At 33.8% G+C, this 21110-nt stretch overlaps 1 protein-coding gene across 1 annotated transcript; it reads right to left on the reverse strand.

Annotated features, from left to right (window-relative positions):
* Window positions 1-250: 250 nt before the first annotated feature.
* LOC122024244 (alpha-L-arabinofuranosidase 1-like) lies at window positions 251-20799 on the reverse strand. The gene is made up of 17 exons (XM_042582822.1): window positions 20621-20799; window positions 19058-19112; window positions 18147-18358; window positions 17775-17896; window positions 17519-17672; window positions 6882-6951; window positions 5227-5372; window positions 5102-5147; window positions 4976-5028; window positions 4213-4357; window positions 2816-2934; window positions 2659-2730; window positions 2411-2514; window positions 1738-1794; window positions 1356-1551; window positions 679-819; window positions 251-590 (listed from the first exon to the last, which is right to left on the reverse strand). The coding sequence occupies exons 1-17, from the start codon at window positions 20786-20788 to the stop codon at window positions 462-464; spliced, it is 1989 nt and encodes a 662-aa protein (XP_042438756.1). The 5' UTR covers window positions 20789-20799; the 3' UTR covers window positions 251-461.
* Between the last annotated feature and the right edge of the window lie 311 nt (window positions 20800-21110).

Genomic DNA, 21110 nt, shown 5'->3' on the forward strand with positions numbered 1-21110 from the left:
TTAGAGATGTTATTTTAGCTCTTTTTTGTAATTTCATTTTTACCCCCACTTTATCCTTTTCTAAAATACTCTGAAAATTTAAAATTAATAAATCACTCCTTAAGTAACTCTTGTTTTGATATTTAATAAAGAGCCTTTAGTAATTTCAGTTATTGCTAATTACCCTTAACTAACCCTTTTACTCAATAACTTGCTTGCGAATTAAATATTGGAAATAGTAAAAATCACAAAATAATAGAGGCAAAGAGGAAGTAGCAAATTGTCATTCTTCATCTATACACATCAAATCTACAATCTCACTGTACAAATCATCACAAAGATACTTATTATAATCTAACACAACAAGCAATAAACATTCATTTCATCACTTGACAAATTCACAACCCGAACACACACAAATTAACCAATTATTTCATGAATAGGTTCTTCTCATTATTGTTTGAGTATTACCTCTCACGTGTTTAGATATCAGTCACTGCTGTGCTACTTTCTGGTGCAAGAAGCAGGTCGAATGCATTGATCGAGTATGGAGAAACTGAAACACTCATCTCCTTTCCAGCATTTGGTAGCATGTACACAATTGGCACCACCTATTACATTAAAGTAGCAAAAAAAGTGTCAGGGAGCTTAATTTATCAAACAATGGGGGAAAGAATGTGTTTAATAGAGCTACTTCACCTTTTCTGGATTGCTGAATGAATTCTCATCTGTCAATTTTCCGGTAAGTATAGTGTTTGTAGATCCTAATGCTCTCACATGGTTTGCTAATCCAGTCACAGAGATCTTCAGATTCACAAGATCACCCCCGTAATTGACTATCTGGATAAAGAAGTTCAATTGTTTGATTAATGGAACAGTGAGTAGAATAAATCTAATGCAATCATCATCGGTAAATCCTATTAGTACCTAATATTTAGGATTGGCTAAATGGATCCTATCTGTTTATATCATCAGTAATGTTCAGAACAAGTGATGTGATAGAAAAAATGTTTCTAGAATTTGTTGGCTTAGCCATCTTAAATGACAGTAATCTGGATAAATTAACAGATTCGAACAATACTTTGAAAAAAACTATGCATAGACCAAAAGAGTATGTTACGGTAGCAGCATGTATAGAGATTTAATTAGTAGTGATTGGAAAAGAACCTAAATAACAAGGTCTAATAAAAATATTGACTGTTAATTATCACCTAAAAGCATCAAGTCTTGTGGTTGAGTAAGAAAATGACATGAAAGGTAGATTTGTCCTTGAAAGGGGTGATGGCATAAAAGAAAGAGAAAACTAGCAGAACTACATTGATATATGAAGATTGAGATCAAAAGCAATTGATTTGCAGACTTTTTGAGAAGACCACCTTGATCTTAAGGTAATCGTTGCCATTATCAGAATTGGTCCATCTAATTGCAGATGCCACCAATTTGGAGGAAGTAGATTGTAGGTTCGATGGTTGAATAATTGCACCACTTGATTCCTTGAAGAAGTGTTGCATCCAATAACTTGGTGTCCCATAGTGCCGCCATGAGTCAAAGACAATGGCATCTGGATTCCATCTTGACTCCAAAAGAAAAGGAATTCAAAAGTAAGCGAAAGAATGATTGTTTTGAATTTGTTCAGAGATCAATAATAAATTTAAAGAGTACAAGAGATCATGATCCGAAGTTCCTACTGTCTTGCAGCTAGCTATATTATTTTCCATTCTCATTGGTCAAGATGCGAAACATCAAATAAAGAGTTACCTACGATCATTATCATTGACAAAAAGTGGTGCATTGCTTGCCATCTCAACAACGTCACTGCAAGGACATCAAGCAAAACCATGAGTAGGGACTAACAGCACAAGCAAGAATAAAATAGCTTGAACACATCACACCAAAATTAAATAGAATTTTTCATTTTTCTTTTCCAAGAGATAGAATAGAATAAGAAATGCAGCTTCTAACAACAGATGCACAAACGTAGGAGAAAAAAAAAAAGAGAAAATACTGCTTATTGTTCAGGTTTGGCATATCCAAAAGAAGCATACAAAATCATGATTTGGTCACGGTGGTGGTACAATTAAGTAGATGGAAATAAAAGCTTATCTCTAAAAATTTGGTATCTTTATTTGCAGAATTATTTGCCGAATGGTATTACTGATGGTGGCTGGAATGGTAATGAAAGAGGAAGAAGATCAGAGTAGTTAAGGGTGGTGAACTGTTGTGGTAATGATACTGATCATATAGGCAAGTAGGTTAAAGCAGAATAAGTAGATCCATATTTGCATTAGATATGTCAAAGGATCATGTAAACCCGAGATGGTACTCAAAATACAATGTTCTTCTAAATAAATATCATCTACATTTGTAAGCACAGTAGATGAATGTCGGTGCATCAGTTCAGTTAAAATGAATGGAAATAAGGAACAAATACCTATTTCTCTCCAGTCCAATCAGAAAACCAGCCTGAGCCAAAGCTGCCAAAAAGCTTCCTTTTCCAGCACCACTCCCAGTTACAGCATATTCACTAACAAGAGCCTGGAAGCATACAATCATGATTGACTTCCCAGAGACAATGTACCCTTATTCAAACCATCTAAAAACTATTTGTTAAATCAGCATTGCAACATAAGGTTCTATCTACATTCTTGAGTTAGTGCCTATAGCTGAAATTATCCTGACCTTGGGGCCAACACGTGGTGTCCAATCAAAATAATGACTCATGGAAAACATGCTATCTGCAGACGCATAAACCTATATAGAAGTGATAGCTTCATTCAGCTATTATTGATACAATTAAACATACATACATTGAAAATGTTTTAAAGAAAGCTCTTACATGAACATCATACATGTCAGCAGGGTGATCTAAATAACCAGAGGAGCCATCACAGTTTGATATAACTTTGATATCTGGATAAGCCTTCTTTATGGCTGAGTGGAATCTAAAGTAGTTTCCTGTCACATGGTAAGTCAAGACGAGTGTCTGATATAACACTTATTTTTCTTCAAACTGAAACTAAGAGAAACTTACAATCTAGAACATTGCTCTTAGTCTTGGGAAATAAACTACAATGGCAGTCCATATATTTCTTTAATTTTGACAAAAGAGTAATTTACATAATAATAAAGAATGCAATAGTTCTTAAGACTGCTTATTTATATTTAACTAGTTTTATTTCCATAAACTAAAGGCAATAAACTTCTGATGATTGTCACACAACTATGTGCTTCTGAATTTCCTGATTCCACATTTAAAACATTATAAATCAATTTTCCTGATGTTCCCTGTTAGAATAAATGGTTTTGTCTCAAATGGTTTGCCTGGCCTGGTGTTCCCTGTTAAAATAGATAATTTGGATGTTGGTTATAGTCCTAGGGCATAAATGTTAATTTTCTAAGAATTTTAATTCTCTTCCATCTGGGCTTACTAAAGGAGTTCTTGGTACCTGAATGAATGAACTGGTACAATGCTAAAGAGATTAGTGGCTTTAAAAAAATACAATTTATTAATTTGGTAGTTAAATAGCCATTGCACAGAGCTAATGGAGGAATAAACTTCATGGAGGGATAAGCATCATGTAGCTGATCCAAAATAACAGACAAACACAGTTCAACGATGACGATGGTACATTTGGCATCTGTTCATGTGATTAGAATCAATGAAGTCTATTGTGTTTTCCACCATAAGGTAACTTGACCTTGAATAAAATCAGTCAGAAGTCCTAATTTGAAAGTCTGAAAAATCAAGCAGTAAAATGACAACACAAGATTTACCTGAATCATAAGGGTCAATTATCGATTAACCGTTTGTGCCAAAGTTCTCCTTGCAAGTGTAGCAAGAGGATAAAGCCTTAGTTCTTGTGGCTTATTTGTTGTTATGTTGTACAAAGGAAAGTGATTATTAGCACACTCTACATGTCCAAGCTGATTTCATATGTATTTTAGGTTCTTTAACCTGCTGCAGGCTTGTAGCAAATTAATCTGATCGATAAAAACTATAATTGGATGAGTATTATTATCATAAATTACATATCCACTTTCACACTTTATCCAACCTACATTGATGAGACAAACAAGCAATGAGCCTATATCTGTATGTTCATTTTAAAGTACATGAATTGTTTGAACTGTTGACTTGTGAAAGAGTCCTTGCTTGCATACCAAGGTGAATATACTTGACAATTGGTTGCTATTGTACATAATCCAGTGTTTCAAATACAAAAAAAAAAATACCTCTATAATTTCTCATTGAACAATCCTGATTCCCAATGGCAATGTAGTTCAGTAGAAAAGGATCTGAATGCCCCATTGCTGCTCGAATGCAGCCCCATTTAGACCCAGAGTCACCTCGAGCAAACTCAATTCCATCAAGAGTATCCTATACATTCTTGACAGATGTTAGCAAACTCAATTTCCTTTCTTTGTTATTTATTTTTAATTTATTTTTTTATTTACAAGGAAACTTTGGAGCCATAAAGTAACATAAAGATTTAATTTTCTAGTTACACTTTAAGAGCAAAAAGGCAACTAGCCCAAAAAATAAAGACAGACATTAGACATTGGACAAAATATATTGGCAAATTATTATGTTTAATTAGCGATATACCCCGTCTACCCATTCAATAGACCAACTCTAGGTGACTTCAAGATACAATTTAAATAGTTGCAACATATTGGTAACTAGTGTGTTGGTACATAACATATTCTAAAAATCTACAAAACAGATATTCTCTAAATCCACTAGTCATAAAAACCGTAGTTTTCACACATTCAAAAAATTCAACTCAATTAAATTGTTATGTAGATCACATCAGAAAGAAACTCTTAGATGCAGAAAAAGGCAATATACTTAAGTTTCTAGTTATCATATTTAGTTCACTAGTTAGTTTCTCTCTCCCCAAGAAAAAACATATGAAAAAACAATGTGTGATGTGATTAGAGATTGAAAATTTCTATCTGCAAGTTGAAGAAGACCAAAGGGAGTCTATGGACATGCCTGTACAAAAGGTAATATATTTGAGGGATTAACTTGATCGTTGTGACTGATTCCTGTAATAGCAATACGCGTCAGACAGATTAATCAGAAGTTACAACAAAACTTTTGACAGATGAAATAGCATACCAGCATTAATCACCCATAATGGATCGGCACCAATGTCCTCTGCTAGCTGCAGCAATCCAGCATCAAATAAAAGCCTTTGAAGACTACAAATAGAGATCAAAAACTGTTTAAAATGAGAAACCTACTTGAAGGAATTCATAAAACCCAAGTCCATCATCTACCCAATACTTCCAAATATCATTGAAATGACCAGGTCTCTCTTCCCATGGACCAATTGTGTCTCTCCACCGGAATGCATTATTTAACCATCCGCCTTCAGCATAAGAACCACCTAAAACAAAGCAGTAGCACAAGGGATTCTATTGACCACATTAATAACCAAAAATGGGTTTGTTTTCCCCAAACTAAGATGCATTTAAGTAGATATAAAACCAAATTGGTACACTTAAAAATAACTCAAGCCAATTTACTTATGTGATTGATGTCTATTTTTTCTCATTACTTGTATTTTTTTCATGCATGTGGTAAAGATAAAAGGAAATTTATTCACTTGGGTATTTGTTAGTCTCTTCACAATCATAATGTTTGTAAATGTAAGTGCCTTGATTCACTATTTATCTTGGTTTAATCACTTTTTTTCTTTATTATTTCTTTTGTATGTTCTTTTATCAAATTAGATTTGATTGTGTTCAATTAGAAAAATAACCATGTGGCGTATATATAAATAACTTCTAAAAAAACTTTTTGTTTTGGTCTAATGACTTAACTAGTAGGAATTAACATTAGCAACCTCCACTTGTATCCTAGCTTGTTTAAGAGCCAGATTTGCTTCAATTGCTTGTCTTTTACCTTTGGCTCCACCCAAGTTAGCTTCAACTATTTCAAAAGCTTGTTGAGCTTCTTGCGGATCAATGACATCATTTCCTAAACTGGTGGTTTCATTATTATCACTTCTACCTAAACCGCCCATCAAAGCTACTGTTAATCATTGTTTGTTGTTAAGATGTATTCTCAAGAAACCAATATTTATAGCCATGGCAATTGGAGTGGAGCATGGTTTGTTAATATGCCAATTTGGGTAATAGATTGTGAATCAATTTCTTTTGCATCTCGGTTACTTATGTGTTTGGCATATATTTTTTTCATTACTTGTATCTGTCATGCATGTGGTACTGGTAAAAGGAAATTGATTCATTCATTTGAGTTCTTTCTAGTCTCTTCTTAATACTAATATTTGAAATGTAAGTGACTCGATTCAGTATTTATCATGGTTTCCTCAATTTTTTTCCTTTATTATTATTTTTTTTTGCATTATCCAACAAAATTTCTATATTGAGATCCAACTGGAAAATGTATACTTCCAATGTTATCTTACCTCTAGTCCCCCAGAAATCAAATGACTAGGGTTCCTATGCTCCTATTATATTGTGAAATCCTAAAGTGAAATATTGTGTGATACACATATGAATAAAGCAGCACAATGCCTTTGAATATTCATAGAAGCATAATGTCTTTGGCTATACATATAACATTGAGAAGACGATATTGTTTTCTTTTCTTTTAATCATGCATCATGAAAAGAAAGACAACAATTTGTTCTATCATTGCATCATGTAATGACAATTGCAATGATGCCTATGGTTTTTAGGTTATGCATCTACAAACCAATCTTTATTTCCTGTCCTCTAAGAACTTTACCATGTAAACTCAGTTTTACTTTTAACATGCAGTTTATCTATGTTATCCACTGCAGTTTTAACTTTCATATTACTACACTGAATCAGAACCTTGTTCTTCCTAACACAAATGAAACCATGGATAATGAAAACCCAAAGCTTACCTGGAAATCTGAGGAATTGAGGTTTCAGGTCTGCCAACATTGAAGCAAGATCCTTCCTGAAACCATGTCCCTGCAGTGCATAAACCAAATAAATAAAATTTATGTTAAAACAAAATATATCCCTTCTCACTATTCTACACATATAATGCTTTGGGGATCAAACAGTGGAAACTTAAATTACCGAACAATATTTTAATTGCATCTATCTTCCATAATTTGCTTAAATTTAAATGAGACAATTGATGTATTGTCTTTGTCTTGTGAGGCCCAACCAATATCCCAAAATACTTGAGCATAAGTTAATGATAGTTCACTCATCTAAGTTTATAAAGCCTTTCTATTAGCACACAACATACCAAGCAAGAGAAACGTAGGGTGTCACATTATTGTTGAGGGCAATGTAAAAGAAAATTTAAAAAGAATGTAGAACTACTATTTAGGACTAACCCAACAGATATATGATTATCTTAACATGTCTTTCCAAGATAAAAATGGCTTCCCTTATATGTGCATGTATATGACAATAATAATCCGTTACTTAAGATCATGGGATGGTGACATTCACAATGTAGGTATGCTAGTAAAATGTTTACAACTATGCAGTGGAAGTATGCTAAGTAGAAGGAACCTTAATGATAAAACATGCAATCATCTAGAGATAAATTTATTGGGCTTACTTTGTCAACTTAGGGCATGACAAACTAAGAGGCATATAATTGAGCACTCCATGGCTAAGAAGAATGGTAACTTCTCAAATTGAGGAATGTCACCACTGATGCATAAATCACCTAGTATGCAGAAGCAAGTAGCTCCCACAGAGACAATAGCCATCTCGGCTTGTCAAATATTGTTGATCATAGTATGGCTAGATTGCGCAAGTGGTGTGACAGTTGATCATAAGTCATAACATAATTGGGACTGGCCTGGGACAGGTCTTGTCAAATATTAAATGATAGTTCTCCAGAAACAAATGGTCGGCATTTCCAATCTCATAATTTATGATTTTGCCAAATTGGAAAGTGAATGTTATTTTAAGGACTGGATGATTATTAATACAAAGCAATGTGCAGGAAATAACTGCCCGATCAGATTCCAGAAGGAATCTTTGATATAGATGACATTGGTGGTTTCCTATGAAGAAAAATGATTATATTTCTTCAGAACTAAATTCCACAATCCAGGATACGGTTATTATATGAGATGCCAATACTACTGTTTAGATGTGTTTTTCCTTTCTCCCATTATCAGGAACTCCTAATTGATTTAGGTATGCCATATACCAAAGTTTTTGAATTAGAAGATTATTTTTTTGGAGATAAAGTACTTGGTGATTGTACAGTGAGTTTGAATTATGAATTTAGAAAGTGTCTACAAACCAAAACCAACACATAAGACGGAGGAATTTCTTGCACTCCACCTAGTGTGCTATTCTGAAGAACAAATCAGGATTGATATCTATATGTTCATCCCATGTTTACAAGACAACACAACCAGCAGCTTAACCTCACAAAGAATCAAAGGACCTCCATGTAATCCTATTATAGTTATGTGGGCGGCAATGACTTATGAAGGCTGGCGTGCCTTCTGGATAACCAGGAATGCTACATCCCTCACTTGGTGTTTATGGCATCTACAGAACAGGATTGTCTTTGACTGCATGTCCTTTTAAAGAATTAGACTTCTACCATCATCTTATATGTTGAATATAATTAGTGATATAGGACTCCAATTTTGAACAAGTGCAATGGTTAATTGTGCCTGTTCATAACATGTGTATGTTTTGAATGTCCACAACCTTTCCCAAAGGTTGTTTCATTCATTATATATACATCCTTAAAGCCCAATTCATTTAACATCTTCTTGGTCCAATCAATTCCATTCTCTAATTTGTCTTGGGGGAATTTATAAATTCTGTTTTGTTTTGAATATCCCGGAGGGAATTTGTCATTAAACCAACAGCAACATAGTGGGTACAAAATTTCCTTGAGGAAAATGATTCACGCTCAAAACGAAGTACTATTATCAATTTATTTCTAACAATCTTAAGGAAAATTTTGCCCATCCAATGGACGCATTCAAAGTCTATTTTCGATGCATTCAAGTTGGACTGTTTGATGGGACAAACTTCACTTGCTGGAAGGACAAATTGTTCTTCCTCCTCACTGAATTGGGTGTCACATATCTACTATTGCATAATCTGCCCGCAATTAGAACCGACCCCGGGCCGGGTCTGGCTCGGATCCGGCCCGGGCCCGTAACTGAGTCAACGGGCCGGTTGCCCATTGACTCGGTTCGGCGGGCCGGTTCTGGTTCCTTAAATGCAAACTCGACGGACCGTCAGTTCAGCTTGCCGGTTCAACAAGATATATTTTTTTTTTGCTTGTTGGAACCGCCGGTTAACTGGTAGTTCTTAGACGTTGGAACCGCCGGTTAACCGGTAGTTCTTAGACGTTGGAACCGCCGGTTAACTGGCGGTTCCTAGTCGTTGGGGGAGGGTGGGGTTTATTTTGAGTATTTTTTCAACGGTTAGGATCATTTGATCGTTTTTTTATCAATAACTATGATTTAGTGTCCGTTACTATCCAAACTCTATAAATAGAGAGCTCATTTTATCATTTTCGCACACATTTTCTCTAATCTTAATCTCAATTTCATACTCTATATGCTTTCAATTCCAATTTTCAATTACAATGGGAGGCCGTGGAGGTGCATCATCTCGAGCTCGGAAGGGAAAGGAAATAATGAATCCGTAGGAGGAGGACCCCAACATTCAATTCACCGACGATGAGATCGAGCACGTTCCGAATTCAACACCCGAAACACAAGGAAATGCGTGATGCAATTACTTCTAAGGTTCGGGAACTTCCTCCTCTAAGTCTTCTATTGCCACTAAACATTTTGAGAAGGTCACTCTTCTGTCGAGAGAAATGCGTGCAAAATGTAAGCAGTGCAATGCTTCCTACAAATTCCAAGCCGACGACGGTTATGGGTCGTTGAAACGACATGTAGAAACGAAGCATCCGACGGAATATGGACTCGACAGTTCTCAAACACAATTATTAAAATTTTCTTCAACTAGCGGCAATACTGATTCCAATTTATTTTTATATTTGGATAATAAATTAAGAGAATCATTAGCTAAATTTGTTTTCGTAGAACATCTTTCTCTTAGTTTTGGATCTAAATGCACATTTGAAGATTTTTGTAAAGAATCTCTTAATTCATGTGCTAAATGTGTTCCTAGGACTACACTTACTCGTACAATTAAAAAATTAGTAAAACAAGGAAAAAAGAATTTAATTGATGAATTTAATAAATTAGATAATAAAGTTTCTTTATGTTCCGATATTTGGAATGATCATTGGCAAACACATTCGTAAATGAGTGTGACTTGTCATTGGATCGATAACTCTTGGAATCTCCAAAAAAAAGATTGTTAGCTTCTAGGGTTTTTGATGAATCACATAATGCTCATAACATCGCACAATTATTATGTTTAATTTTAGAATAATATGACTTAACTCATAAAATATTTTCAATATCATTAAATAATGCTAGTTCCAATACCGCTTCTATAAATGATCTAAAATTTGTTTGTCAACCTATTATTGGTGGTTTATTTTTTCATATTTGTTGTGTATGCCATGTTTTAAATTTATATGTTTAAGATGAATTAAAAATTTTAGAAAGTTATATTAAACCAATTAGAATTGCAATTTCTTATTTATGGTCCCATCTATCTATAATGAAACAAAGGGGTGAGTTTTGTAAAACTAATAGAATGGGACCTAAAAAATTTTCACGTGATGTACCAACACATTGGAATTCAACATATCAATTATTACAAGATTCATTTTAATATAAAGATTATTATGTTCATTTTTTTGCACAAAATACTAATATATATTTATTTTCACAATAATGGAATATTTGTAGTAGTATTTGTGAAATTTTAAAAGTATTTAATGATGCAATCGAACAACTTTCTGGTGTTTATTATCCTACTGCTCAATTAGTTATAGAAAATTTTTCTAATATAGTATTAGTTTTAAATGAACATATTAATAATGAATCTTTATCTTCTTGTATCTTAGCTATGAAAGCTAAATGAGAAAAATATTTTTATTTTATTCCTGAAATTTATTTAATTATATTTGCTTTAGATCCTAGATTTAAATTAGAAGTTTTACAAGAAATGTTAACTTTATATTATGTCGTTTTAATTCCAATTAAAGATTCTTCTCCTGATCCAGTTAATATTATATATAATGTTAGAATTTATTCATATGATATTTATAATCAATATTATGCAAAATATGGAATACAAATTAATATTTCTGAAATACAACAAACTACTAGTAGTAATTTAAAACTTACAAAAGCACAACTTTTATTAAAAGAACGGACAAAACGTTCACAAGGATTCTTAAGTTCCACACCGGAACTTAAGAATGATTTTACTTCTTTTTATTTTAATGAAGCAGATAGCGAAAATTTTGATATCTTAAAGTAGTGGGAAGGTTCAAAACTTTCCCATCCTCTCCGTGATCGCCAAAGAAATTTTAACTTGTCCAATGTCAACTGTTGCTGTGGAGCGGACGTTCAGTGCCGGCAACAACATATTAGATGAACGACGATCAACGTTGTCTCCCGACTCATTGGAAGCCCAAGCATTACTGGACGATTGGACTAGAGCGGAGAAAAGACTCCAAGGAATGCAACTTTCAGATGACGAAGTTGAAGATTTTGAAACTGAAGGAACGAATACGACATGAACGAGAAATGGAAGTGAGTGACAATGTAAAAGGATAAAAATATAAAAAAACTACGTGGGCTTTGATTCCCATATACCCTAAGGGGATACGTGGATAACTTAAATAAGTGCAAGCCCTTTTTTGCAATAAATTTTAATTTTTAATTTTAATTTTTAATTTTTAATTTTAATTTTTAATGTTTAATTTGTAATTTGTAATTTGTAATTTTTAATTTTTAACTTTTTTTTTTAACATAATAATCTTGAACCATGGCGAATCGTGAACCAACGGTTCCAAACCATAAACCGTAATCGTCTTGGGCGGTTAAAGTTAAAGGTCGACCTGCCTGGAACCATCGAACCGGCGGACCGATGGTTCTGAATCGTCGAACTGTCGATTCCGATGACGATCTACCCACAATTCCTGGACTAACTGAGAAGGATACTGATGAGATCAAAGCAACTTAGAAGAAACGAGAAGAGGATGAAGTTCACTGCAGAGGATACATCCTAAATGCCTTATTAGACAGGTTATATGATCTCTTCCGTTTGATCAAATCCCCACAAGAAATCTGGAATACCTTGGAGAACAAATACGCATCTGAAAAACAAGGTATGGATAAATATCTAAGCATGAAGTTTTTCGAGTTTCATTTGGTTGATAATAACCCTGTCTTGGATCTGAATTGCTTGTCCTAGTTTCTAGACTCAAGGATCTGAAAATAGAAGTGTCTCATCCATTGCAAGTGGTTGTTGTAATTGCAAAATTGCCAACCACTTGGAATGGCTACAAAAAGAAACTGTTACATACTTGTGAAGATTTTACAATAGACCAACTCATAAAGCATATTTGAACTGAAGAAGAAACTCACATTCGTGAGAATAAATTTTCTTTAAAGTCTGGTTCTAAGGTTAAGACATTGAGTCTAGTACTAAGAAAGCAGGGTATTCCAGAAAGAAGAGAGTTTTCTGAAACTTCATCCAAAAATTTTGCTAACAAAAAGAAAATCAAGACATGTTACTTTTGCGGAAGGAAAGGCCGCTTCAAGAAAGAATGCAGGTTTTACAAGAAGTTAAAGGTGGAGGGAAATGCTGGGAAAAAAATTGTGAATGCTTTTGAACGCCCACCAAGTTCTCCTGATTGTTGCTATGATTGTTGATCTTAAAATAAGCATGATAATTGAATGCAATATGGCAACAAATGAAAAATCTGCTGATTGGTGGTATGATTCCGGCGCATTAGTTCATGTTTGCAATGAGAAAAGTTTATTCAAAAACTACGAACTTGCTACAAAGGAAGAAAAGGGAAATCATGAAATTGTCATAGTACTTGGAAAAGGAACCATTGAGATGCAATTTACTTCTAGAAAGAAGATGATCTTGATGAATGTACTACATATTCCCGACGTGAGGAAGAATCTAATTTCTACAAGTTTGTTATGCAAGAAGGGATTGAAGGTTGTTATAGAGCCAAATAAACTTATACTTTCTAAGAATGATGTATTTGTAGGATAAGGATATTCATGTGACAAAATGTTCAAACTAAGTATTAATAAAGATAATATTTCTTCTTATATGCTTGAGTCTCCATTTAATTTATGGCATGCTTATTTATCTCATGTTAATTTTAATTCAATTAAATATATGTCAAAGCATGTATTAATTTCATGCCAAAATGGAAATTTTGAAAAATGTGAGATTTGCATAGAAGCGAAAATGACTAGAACTGAATTGCTTGAACTAATACATTTTGATATATGTGAAGTGGAAAAGATATTTTATTACTTTTATAGATGATCATTCCAGATTTACACAAGTTTATTTAATGACAACAAAAGACCAAGCATTTGATATACTTAAAAGCTATAAAGTCTTGGTTGAGACTTGAGAATCAATTGGAAAAGAAAATAAAGATCTTGCGAAAATGATCGAGGTAGTGAATATTTTCCAATTGAATTTTCAAAATTTTGTGAAGATAATGGCATAATCCATTAGACTAGTGCATCCTACACCTTGCAACAGACTGGTTTGACTGAAAGAAAAAATAGAACGTCGGTAGATATGATCAATGTCATGCTTATGCATGCTAAATTAGCAACAAATCTATGGGAGAGACATTACTAACAGTCTGTCATGTACACAATTGAATTCCATCAAAGAAAACTAAAACTTCTCCATATGAAGTAGGGAAAGGAAGGAAACCAAATCTAAGTTATTTGAAGGTGTGAGAGTGTATAGTTTATTATAGAGTTCCAGATCCTAAGAGGACTAAATTAGGACCTAGAGCTCTTAAAAGTGTTTTTGTGGGATATGTTGAAAATTCAAAATCATATAGATTGTTGGATGCAGATTCTAATACTTTTATAGAATCTAGGGATGTTGAATTTTTAGAAACAAGCTTTCTGAAAGATTCGAAAGTTAATCCACAATCAAACAAAGAAGTCCCTGAAAATGCAACACAAAGCACTACTATGAATTCTGGTTCTTCAACTAAGAAATGAACATCAGTAGTATCTCCTAATGAACCAAGGAGGAGTCAAAGATCAAGAAAAGAAAAGACTTTTGGTATTGCTTTTATATATTCACAATCATTGATGGTTAGAGATGAGGTGTTGAGTAAAATACCTATTGTTTTCCATTTAGAAGATGATGCAAAATCATATAATGAAGACAAGAGATTCCATTTTATGGAAAGAAGCAATAAACAATGAAATGGATTCTCTTCTAGCAAATGGAACATGAATGCTAGTTGATCCACCTTCTAAATCAAAACCTATTGGTTGTAAATGGGTGTTTACGAGAAAATATAACACTGATAGTTCTCTACAAACCTTCAAGGCAAGTCATAAAGCCAAGGCCTTTAGACAAAAGGAAGGTGTTGATTATTTTGACAAGGCCTGTAGCAAGAATTACTTCAATAAAAGTTTTGTTATCTTTAGCATCAATTTTTGATTTACATATTCATCAAATGGATATAAAGATAACATTTTTAAATGGTGAACTTGATAAAGAAATTTACATAGAACAACGAGAATGTTTTGTACTTCTAGTTCCTAATCATGAAAAGAAAGTCTACAAATTGGTTAGATCCTTGTATGGACTAAAGCAAGCCCCTAAAAGTGGCATGAAAAGTTTGACAATGTGATCTTATCACATGGCTTTAGACATAATGGGGCAGACAAATGTATCTACTCTAAGTTTACCAAAGTTGCTCATGCATTATATGTCTCTATATTGATGACATATTGATGATAGGAATATGCAAGGAGTAAATGAAACTAAATCTTATTTATCTTCTCAGTTTGTGATGAAAGAATTAGGAGAAGTTGATACTATTTTAGGAATAAAAGTGACGAAACATAGTGGGGGCTTTGCTATGAGTCAATCTCATTATATAGATAAAATTCTTTCCAAGTTCAGTCATCTAGGAATAAAAGAAGCTAATACTCCATTTGATGTTTCAAACAAATTGGTAGAAAATTCAGGTAGATAAATTAGTCAACTAGACTATGTAAATGTTATAGGCAGTTTGATGTATGCTATGCATCGTACAAGACGTGACATTGCTTTTTCTATTTGCAAGTTTGCAAGATATACACATAATCCTAGCACCGAACATTGGAGAGAAATTGGAAGAGTTCTTGGATATTTGAAGAAAATAAAATCTCTTTCCTTGTTCTACAATAAATTCCCATCGGTGTTAGACGGTTATACAGACGCTAGTTGGATAACTAGTATCACTGACAATTGGTTGGACATTTACCTTGGGTGGAGGAGCTATTTCATGGGCTTCGAAGAAACAGATATGCATTACTCATTCTGCAATGGAATCTGACTTCATTGCTTTGGCAGCTGCCGGCAAAGAAGCCAAATGGCTAAGAAACATGTTGATAGATATAAAGTTGAGGCCATAACCAATCCAGCAATTTCTTTGCACTGTGCTAGTCAAGCAACTATGTTTAGAGCATTTAGTAAGATTTACAACGGTAAATCTAGACATATTACCTTGAGACATGAATATATTAGACAACTAATTTCTGGTGGTATTATAACAGTTGTCTATGTTAGGTCTAGTAAGAACCTAGCCGACCCATTAATAAAAGGACTCTCGAGAGATATGATAAAAAGCACTATAAATGCAATGAGTCTAAAAACATTCTGATTTGTCATTAATAATGGGTACCTTACCTTTCTTATTGCACAACAATCTTAAAGGTTTAACCGGTAACAACAAATTATTAGTGTCATGTAGCAAGTACTAAGATCAATGTGTTGGGTTGCAAGGTTGCAAACAAAGTCCCATATTGAAAATACATGGGAAAGATCATAGATTTATAAAGGAAATATACCTCCATTGTTATGAGGCCCTTTGGGTAGAGACCAAAAACAAAACCATGAGGGCTTAAGCTCAAAGTGGATAATACTATGCTATTATGAAGATATCTAAATTCCTTTTGGTCTTAACAATTGGTATCAGAGCCTGAATTGCCAGAAGGTCTAACCATAGACTATGCACAAGAGTTATGCTCTAATTAAGCCATGCGAATAGAATATTGACCTCAAACAAACGAAGTGGAGGTTCCCATGTTTGAGAGGACCAGACACCAGGCAAGAAGTCCTAGTTGCAGCTAGGCAAGCAAGTCCTAGTAAGTCAGTTGGACCGAGAGACAGAAAGACTGCGTGGGTCGAGGATCGAACGTGGGAAGCCTGTGGTCCTTCCTTTAAGGGGAGATTACTGGTTACAAGGTTGCAAACAAAGTCCCACATTAAAAATACATGGGAAATATCATAGATTTATAAAGGAAAGATATCTTCATTGGTATGAGACCTTTTGGGTAGACCCCAAAAATAAAACCAGAGGGCTTAGGCCCAAAATGAACACTATCATGCTATTGTGGAGATATCTAAATTCCTTTTGGTCCTAACACAATGTAGTACTTATGGAAAAGAGGTTGAATATAAAGTAATCTTAATGAAGGTTTATGTTCAGTTATGAACAAGAAATCTCAAATGAGATTTTAAAGGTCCTTTACCTATGCAAACACAAGAAGTGGTGCCGCTTCTATCAAAAGTTTGAGAATAAGACTTTGTAAGTGTTTGTGAATCCAAGGTAGCACAAGGCCATAATATGTTGCTAAAGCTCATGGTGAACATATTAGAGAAATCAAAAGTTTTATGTTTATGATATTTCCAATCTTTTCATATTGAAATTATAGTTTAAGTTAATTAACTACCATAGATTTCAACAAGATTTTGAAATATTTATAATAATAGCAGGTTTAAGTTGAAAGACACCCGCTACATACATAAAACTTTGCATTTGATTGCAAATATCAAGTGGGGGATTGTTGAATATAATTAGTGATATACGACTCCAATTTTGAACAAGTGCAATGGTTAATTGTGCTTGTTCATGAATAGGTGTATGTTTTGAATGTCCACAACCTTTTCCAAAGGTTGTTTCATTCATTGTATATACATCTTTAAAGCCCAATTCATTTAACATCTTCTTGGTGCAATCAGTTTCGTTCATTAATTTGTCTTGGGGGAATTTATAAATTTGATGTTTATAAATTCTGTTTTGTTTTGAGTATTCGGGAGTGAATTTGTCATTAAACCCAACAACAAAATAGTGGGGGCAAAATTTCCTTAAGGAAAGTTATTCAAACTCGAAACGAAGTTCTATCATCAATTTATTTCTCACATTATATACACTGCACGGTATAAAATTCCAATCCACATCAGTCACCTAAGATCTGTTCCAAGGCCCTGAGTTCATTCGATGGGTATGGTTTCTTAAATATAAAAAACCTCAATGAAGAAATATCTCCAAATGCATTAATAAACAAAGCAATCAGCAAAGAGCAGTTTTCAAAAAATTTACCTTATATGTTTCCAAGGGCATAACCGATACTTGATCCAACCAAATGACACCTTTCTTGTTAGTTTTCAGTTGCAACCTTGAATTTACGTTTGTTCCACTAGCTCTAACCAGAAGCTCAACCTTAGTCCATTGTGACATATCTAATGTATTGGATCTAAAAGGGAACAAAAAAAATTGTATGAACAAATTAGCAAACATGTTATACTCCTTTCTACTCCAAACATTTCAATTTGTCAAAACGACAGAACAGACTCACTTGATATCAGTAGTGGCCAGGTTTTGCAAACCATCTGAACTTGTCAATGATATATATAAGTCAATTGAATCATTTGACTTAACATGAAGAGCAATCTTATAGATTTCCCCTCTCTCAATATTCTGGAAAATGAAAGTAAAAATAAAGTAAACAACAGCAATTGGAAATATCAGAAAATGTCTGTCTACTCATTTTGTTGTATTTTAATGTGTACTATAAAAGAAGATTAACCATGCAAATCAAACTAGGAGAGCTGTGGAATATAGGATACAAGTATACAACGACTGTAATGGCTTTATGATCCTAACCTAGGAAAGTAAATAAACTACAAGATAATTTAGGTATCATATCAAACATCCAAGAACATCTCACCATGCCCCAATAACCAGGGTTGTAAATACCAACACCTCCTGACGGACAAATATTGGGCCCATCATCATCACAAAGTATTTCCATTCGAAGTGCAACTTTATTGCGGTTGAAACAAGATGTTCGATCAGTAGATACCATAATGTAACTTTCATTTCCAATTATGGACCATGGATAAATGTTTGAAGGCGTGTTGGGTCCTCCATCTTCAAAACCTGGATTATGTTTGTTTGGGCTTCATCATCATGGTATATGAAAATTATGGACCAAAAGATGCTTAAAATTGTGCAGAGTTTAAAACTCCAAAATGTTATGAGTTGGTACTTTGAAAAATGTAACTTTGCATATACTCTCTCTATATATTTGAAATGTTTGTGAAAACATAGGTAACTGAAGTATCCAGCGCTTAATGTCAAAATCAATTGACACCTTACCATACTCATATTGTGTATGTTCAAAAATCCACAACTTTATACAATGCGGGCCTACCTAAAGATTATTTTGTGATTATTACTAGATAGTCCAAAGGAATCTCTGAATAAAAACATGAAAGAATTTTGACCTCCTCTATGTAATTTAAAACAATGAGCCGTGTGTTTCAATAATTTGGGCTTGAAGTGAATCTAAAACTGATCATGGATGTAAAGAAGAAAGAACATATTAAAATAAGCTTGCAATATTAGCATAACATCAGATTCTTCTAGATTGGCAAGGAAGATGCAATTATTTGCAGTCTTGGATAATTCATGTCATGTTAGGAACATTACCTAAAATGATCTGCACTCAATTAATGTTGAAGTAGCATAGAAGGAATATTTTTAAGATTCTATTATCATTTAATATAGGGGAAACTTCAATCACTATAAAATATATCTCAACAAAAATAAGGTAATATCAAAATTTTTTTAGCTTACCTCTGTTACATACTAGCTCTGCCCATATTCCACCTGCTCCAGCATGGTTGATCTCCTATACATGATTTTAGATATTCCAAACTATGATAGCTCCAAAATTTTGAAATGTCATGTACAGAAAAGGAAAGACCAAGTAATTAAATTGGACTTTATTAAGGATCTCAAACTAAGCATAATAGAAAAAAATCATCAAGCTGGAAATAAATATAGCAAAACACCTAGTGCAGGATACGAAATAAATAATGGCCAATCTAGTTTCTTTTGATAGATGATGAGTCAAAAAAACCCTAAGAGGGTTTGATACATTTTTAGGAAAAAAAACTGTGTATGGAATATCAACCATGTAATTGAGTCTCAAAATAGCTTTGGTGACCTTGGTATGATACAGTGGGGGCAGTGAGCAATCGGGAGCTAATGCCTCCATTGAGCTTATTGACGATGATATTGAAAGCTTTATCATTTCTTATCTAGGAAATAGTTAAGTTCGCCTAATGCACCATTGTTTCATGTGATGGAAGACCAATATTTAGTATAAATAGCTTAGTTTTCCATTTTATAGGAGAAAAAAAATGTGAAGGGCTCCTTATATTTGAAAACACCTAATTACTTAAACAAACCCTCTTTTAGAAGCTCCAGATCAAGCGTCCATGAAAAAATAATTCCATGTGACCTTAAAGAAATGTTTTGTTCATGTGCAACAATATTTGTTCATGGAAAAGTTTGAAATGATATTTGCAAAACACATTTGTTAATGAACAATGTTTTGAAGAATATATACAAACATATATGGCCAAGGTAAAATCAGAACTACTTTTAGAGCATAAATAGGATTTGAAAAAAAAAAATTATAGACACTTTTAAACATTAGGGATTTAGGCCTATCCTATGTAATAAAAACTACTTTTCTCTCTTAAAAAAATATTCTTTTTCCCATATTCTCCCTTGTTTAATACCACAAATTTGATTTTTGATTCAATTAGAAACTTGGAATCTGAAGTTCTGATCTAAACATTTATCTAAAACATTCTAAAACATATTCAAGCCATTATATCATATAACTCACCAATATCAACAACAACAATCAAGTCTTTATCCCACTAAGTAGGGTCAGTTATACGGGTCCTCCTACATTATTGGGCTTGATTCCCTATTATATTCTTATTTATATTTAAATGAATTTTATCTTATTTTATCATTGCTAACTAAGTCTTCTTTAGTCTCAATAGAGGTATGAATTAAACTGCTAATAAATGTCTTCAGTTTCCTTCTACTGTTGTATTTAGAAGATGATTGAAAGGATACAATATGTTTGATTGATATAATTTCAGCATTAACTTGATATCACCATAGTTAGTTTCAGCATTAACTTGATATAATTTTATAGCTCTGACTCTCGACATCACACAGACTGAGAAATACCACAACCAACTCAAAGAATATAAATAAAAAATAATCATTCTACTAGCTAGAATCCAAATCCAAACAAACAAAATTTTCTTTTCTCTCAAGAAAGAAGAATGAATCATTGATAGGAACAAATAAGAGCAAGCGCAGACGATTCACCTCGAATGAGATTCCGAACATGTGCTCAGGTATCGGCCGCCCCTGTCCCGGTGAAGCAATCACAGACAACGTCGCCGTTTGGCTATCTTCAAGTCCCAAAGCAATACTCCGACATGAAATCGAAACCCACAGCCACAGAAGAGCACATAGCACGCTTCGGAGCACCATTGTTTCTCCCTCTGCATCCGAAATCAACAGAAGAAGGATCAAACCCTAATGGAAGAACTCCAGGTAAAACCCTAAAAGATCCAAAGCTTTACCTGCACCGGCCGACGAGTGCTACTGGCGAGAGTGACGAAGCCGAGATGGCGCCGGCAATTTGTAGTTACTCCGGCCTCAAATGTGACCGTCGGATCTTGATCCGACGGGCATCCGGATGGGAAGTGGATCACGCTTCGTCGCCGTTGCTTTCACGCACGGTTTTCCTCCGCTCATCGTGGCCGTGCATCTCCGTGGGCCCCAAAAAGAGATAATAATGACTCAGAGGACA

This window comes from Zingiber officinale, chromosome 1A (genome assembly GCF_018446385.1).
Source record: "Zingiber officinale cultivar Zhangliang chromosome 1A, Zo_v1.1, whole genome shotgun sequence".
In the NCBI taxonomy this organism is placed as follows: Eukaryota; Viridiplantae; Streptophyta; class Magnoliopsida; order Zingiberales; family Zingiberaceae; genus Zingiber; species Zingiber officinale.

What these genes read in the sequence shown, in the direction of transcription:
- LOC122024244 (XM_042582822.1), bottom strand. Translation starts at nt 20,788, where the DNA reads ATGGTGCTCCGAAGCGTGCTATGTGCTCTTCTGTGGCTGTGGGTTTCG. An exon ending in AGAGCTAGTATGTAACAGAG is followed by an intron (nt 18,359 to 19,057) that starts GTAAGCTAAAAA and finishes AACATAATCCAG; the next exon opens with GTTTTGAAGATGGAGGACCC. An exon ending in GTCAATGATAATGATCGTAG is followed by an intron (nt 1,552 to 1,737) that starts GTAACTCTTTAT and finishes TTTGGAGTCAAG; the next exon opens with ATGGAATCCAGATGCCATTG.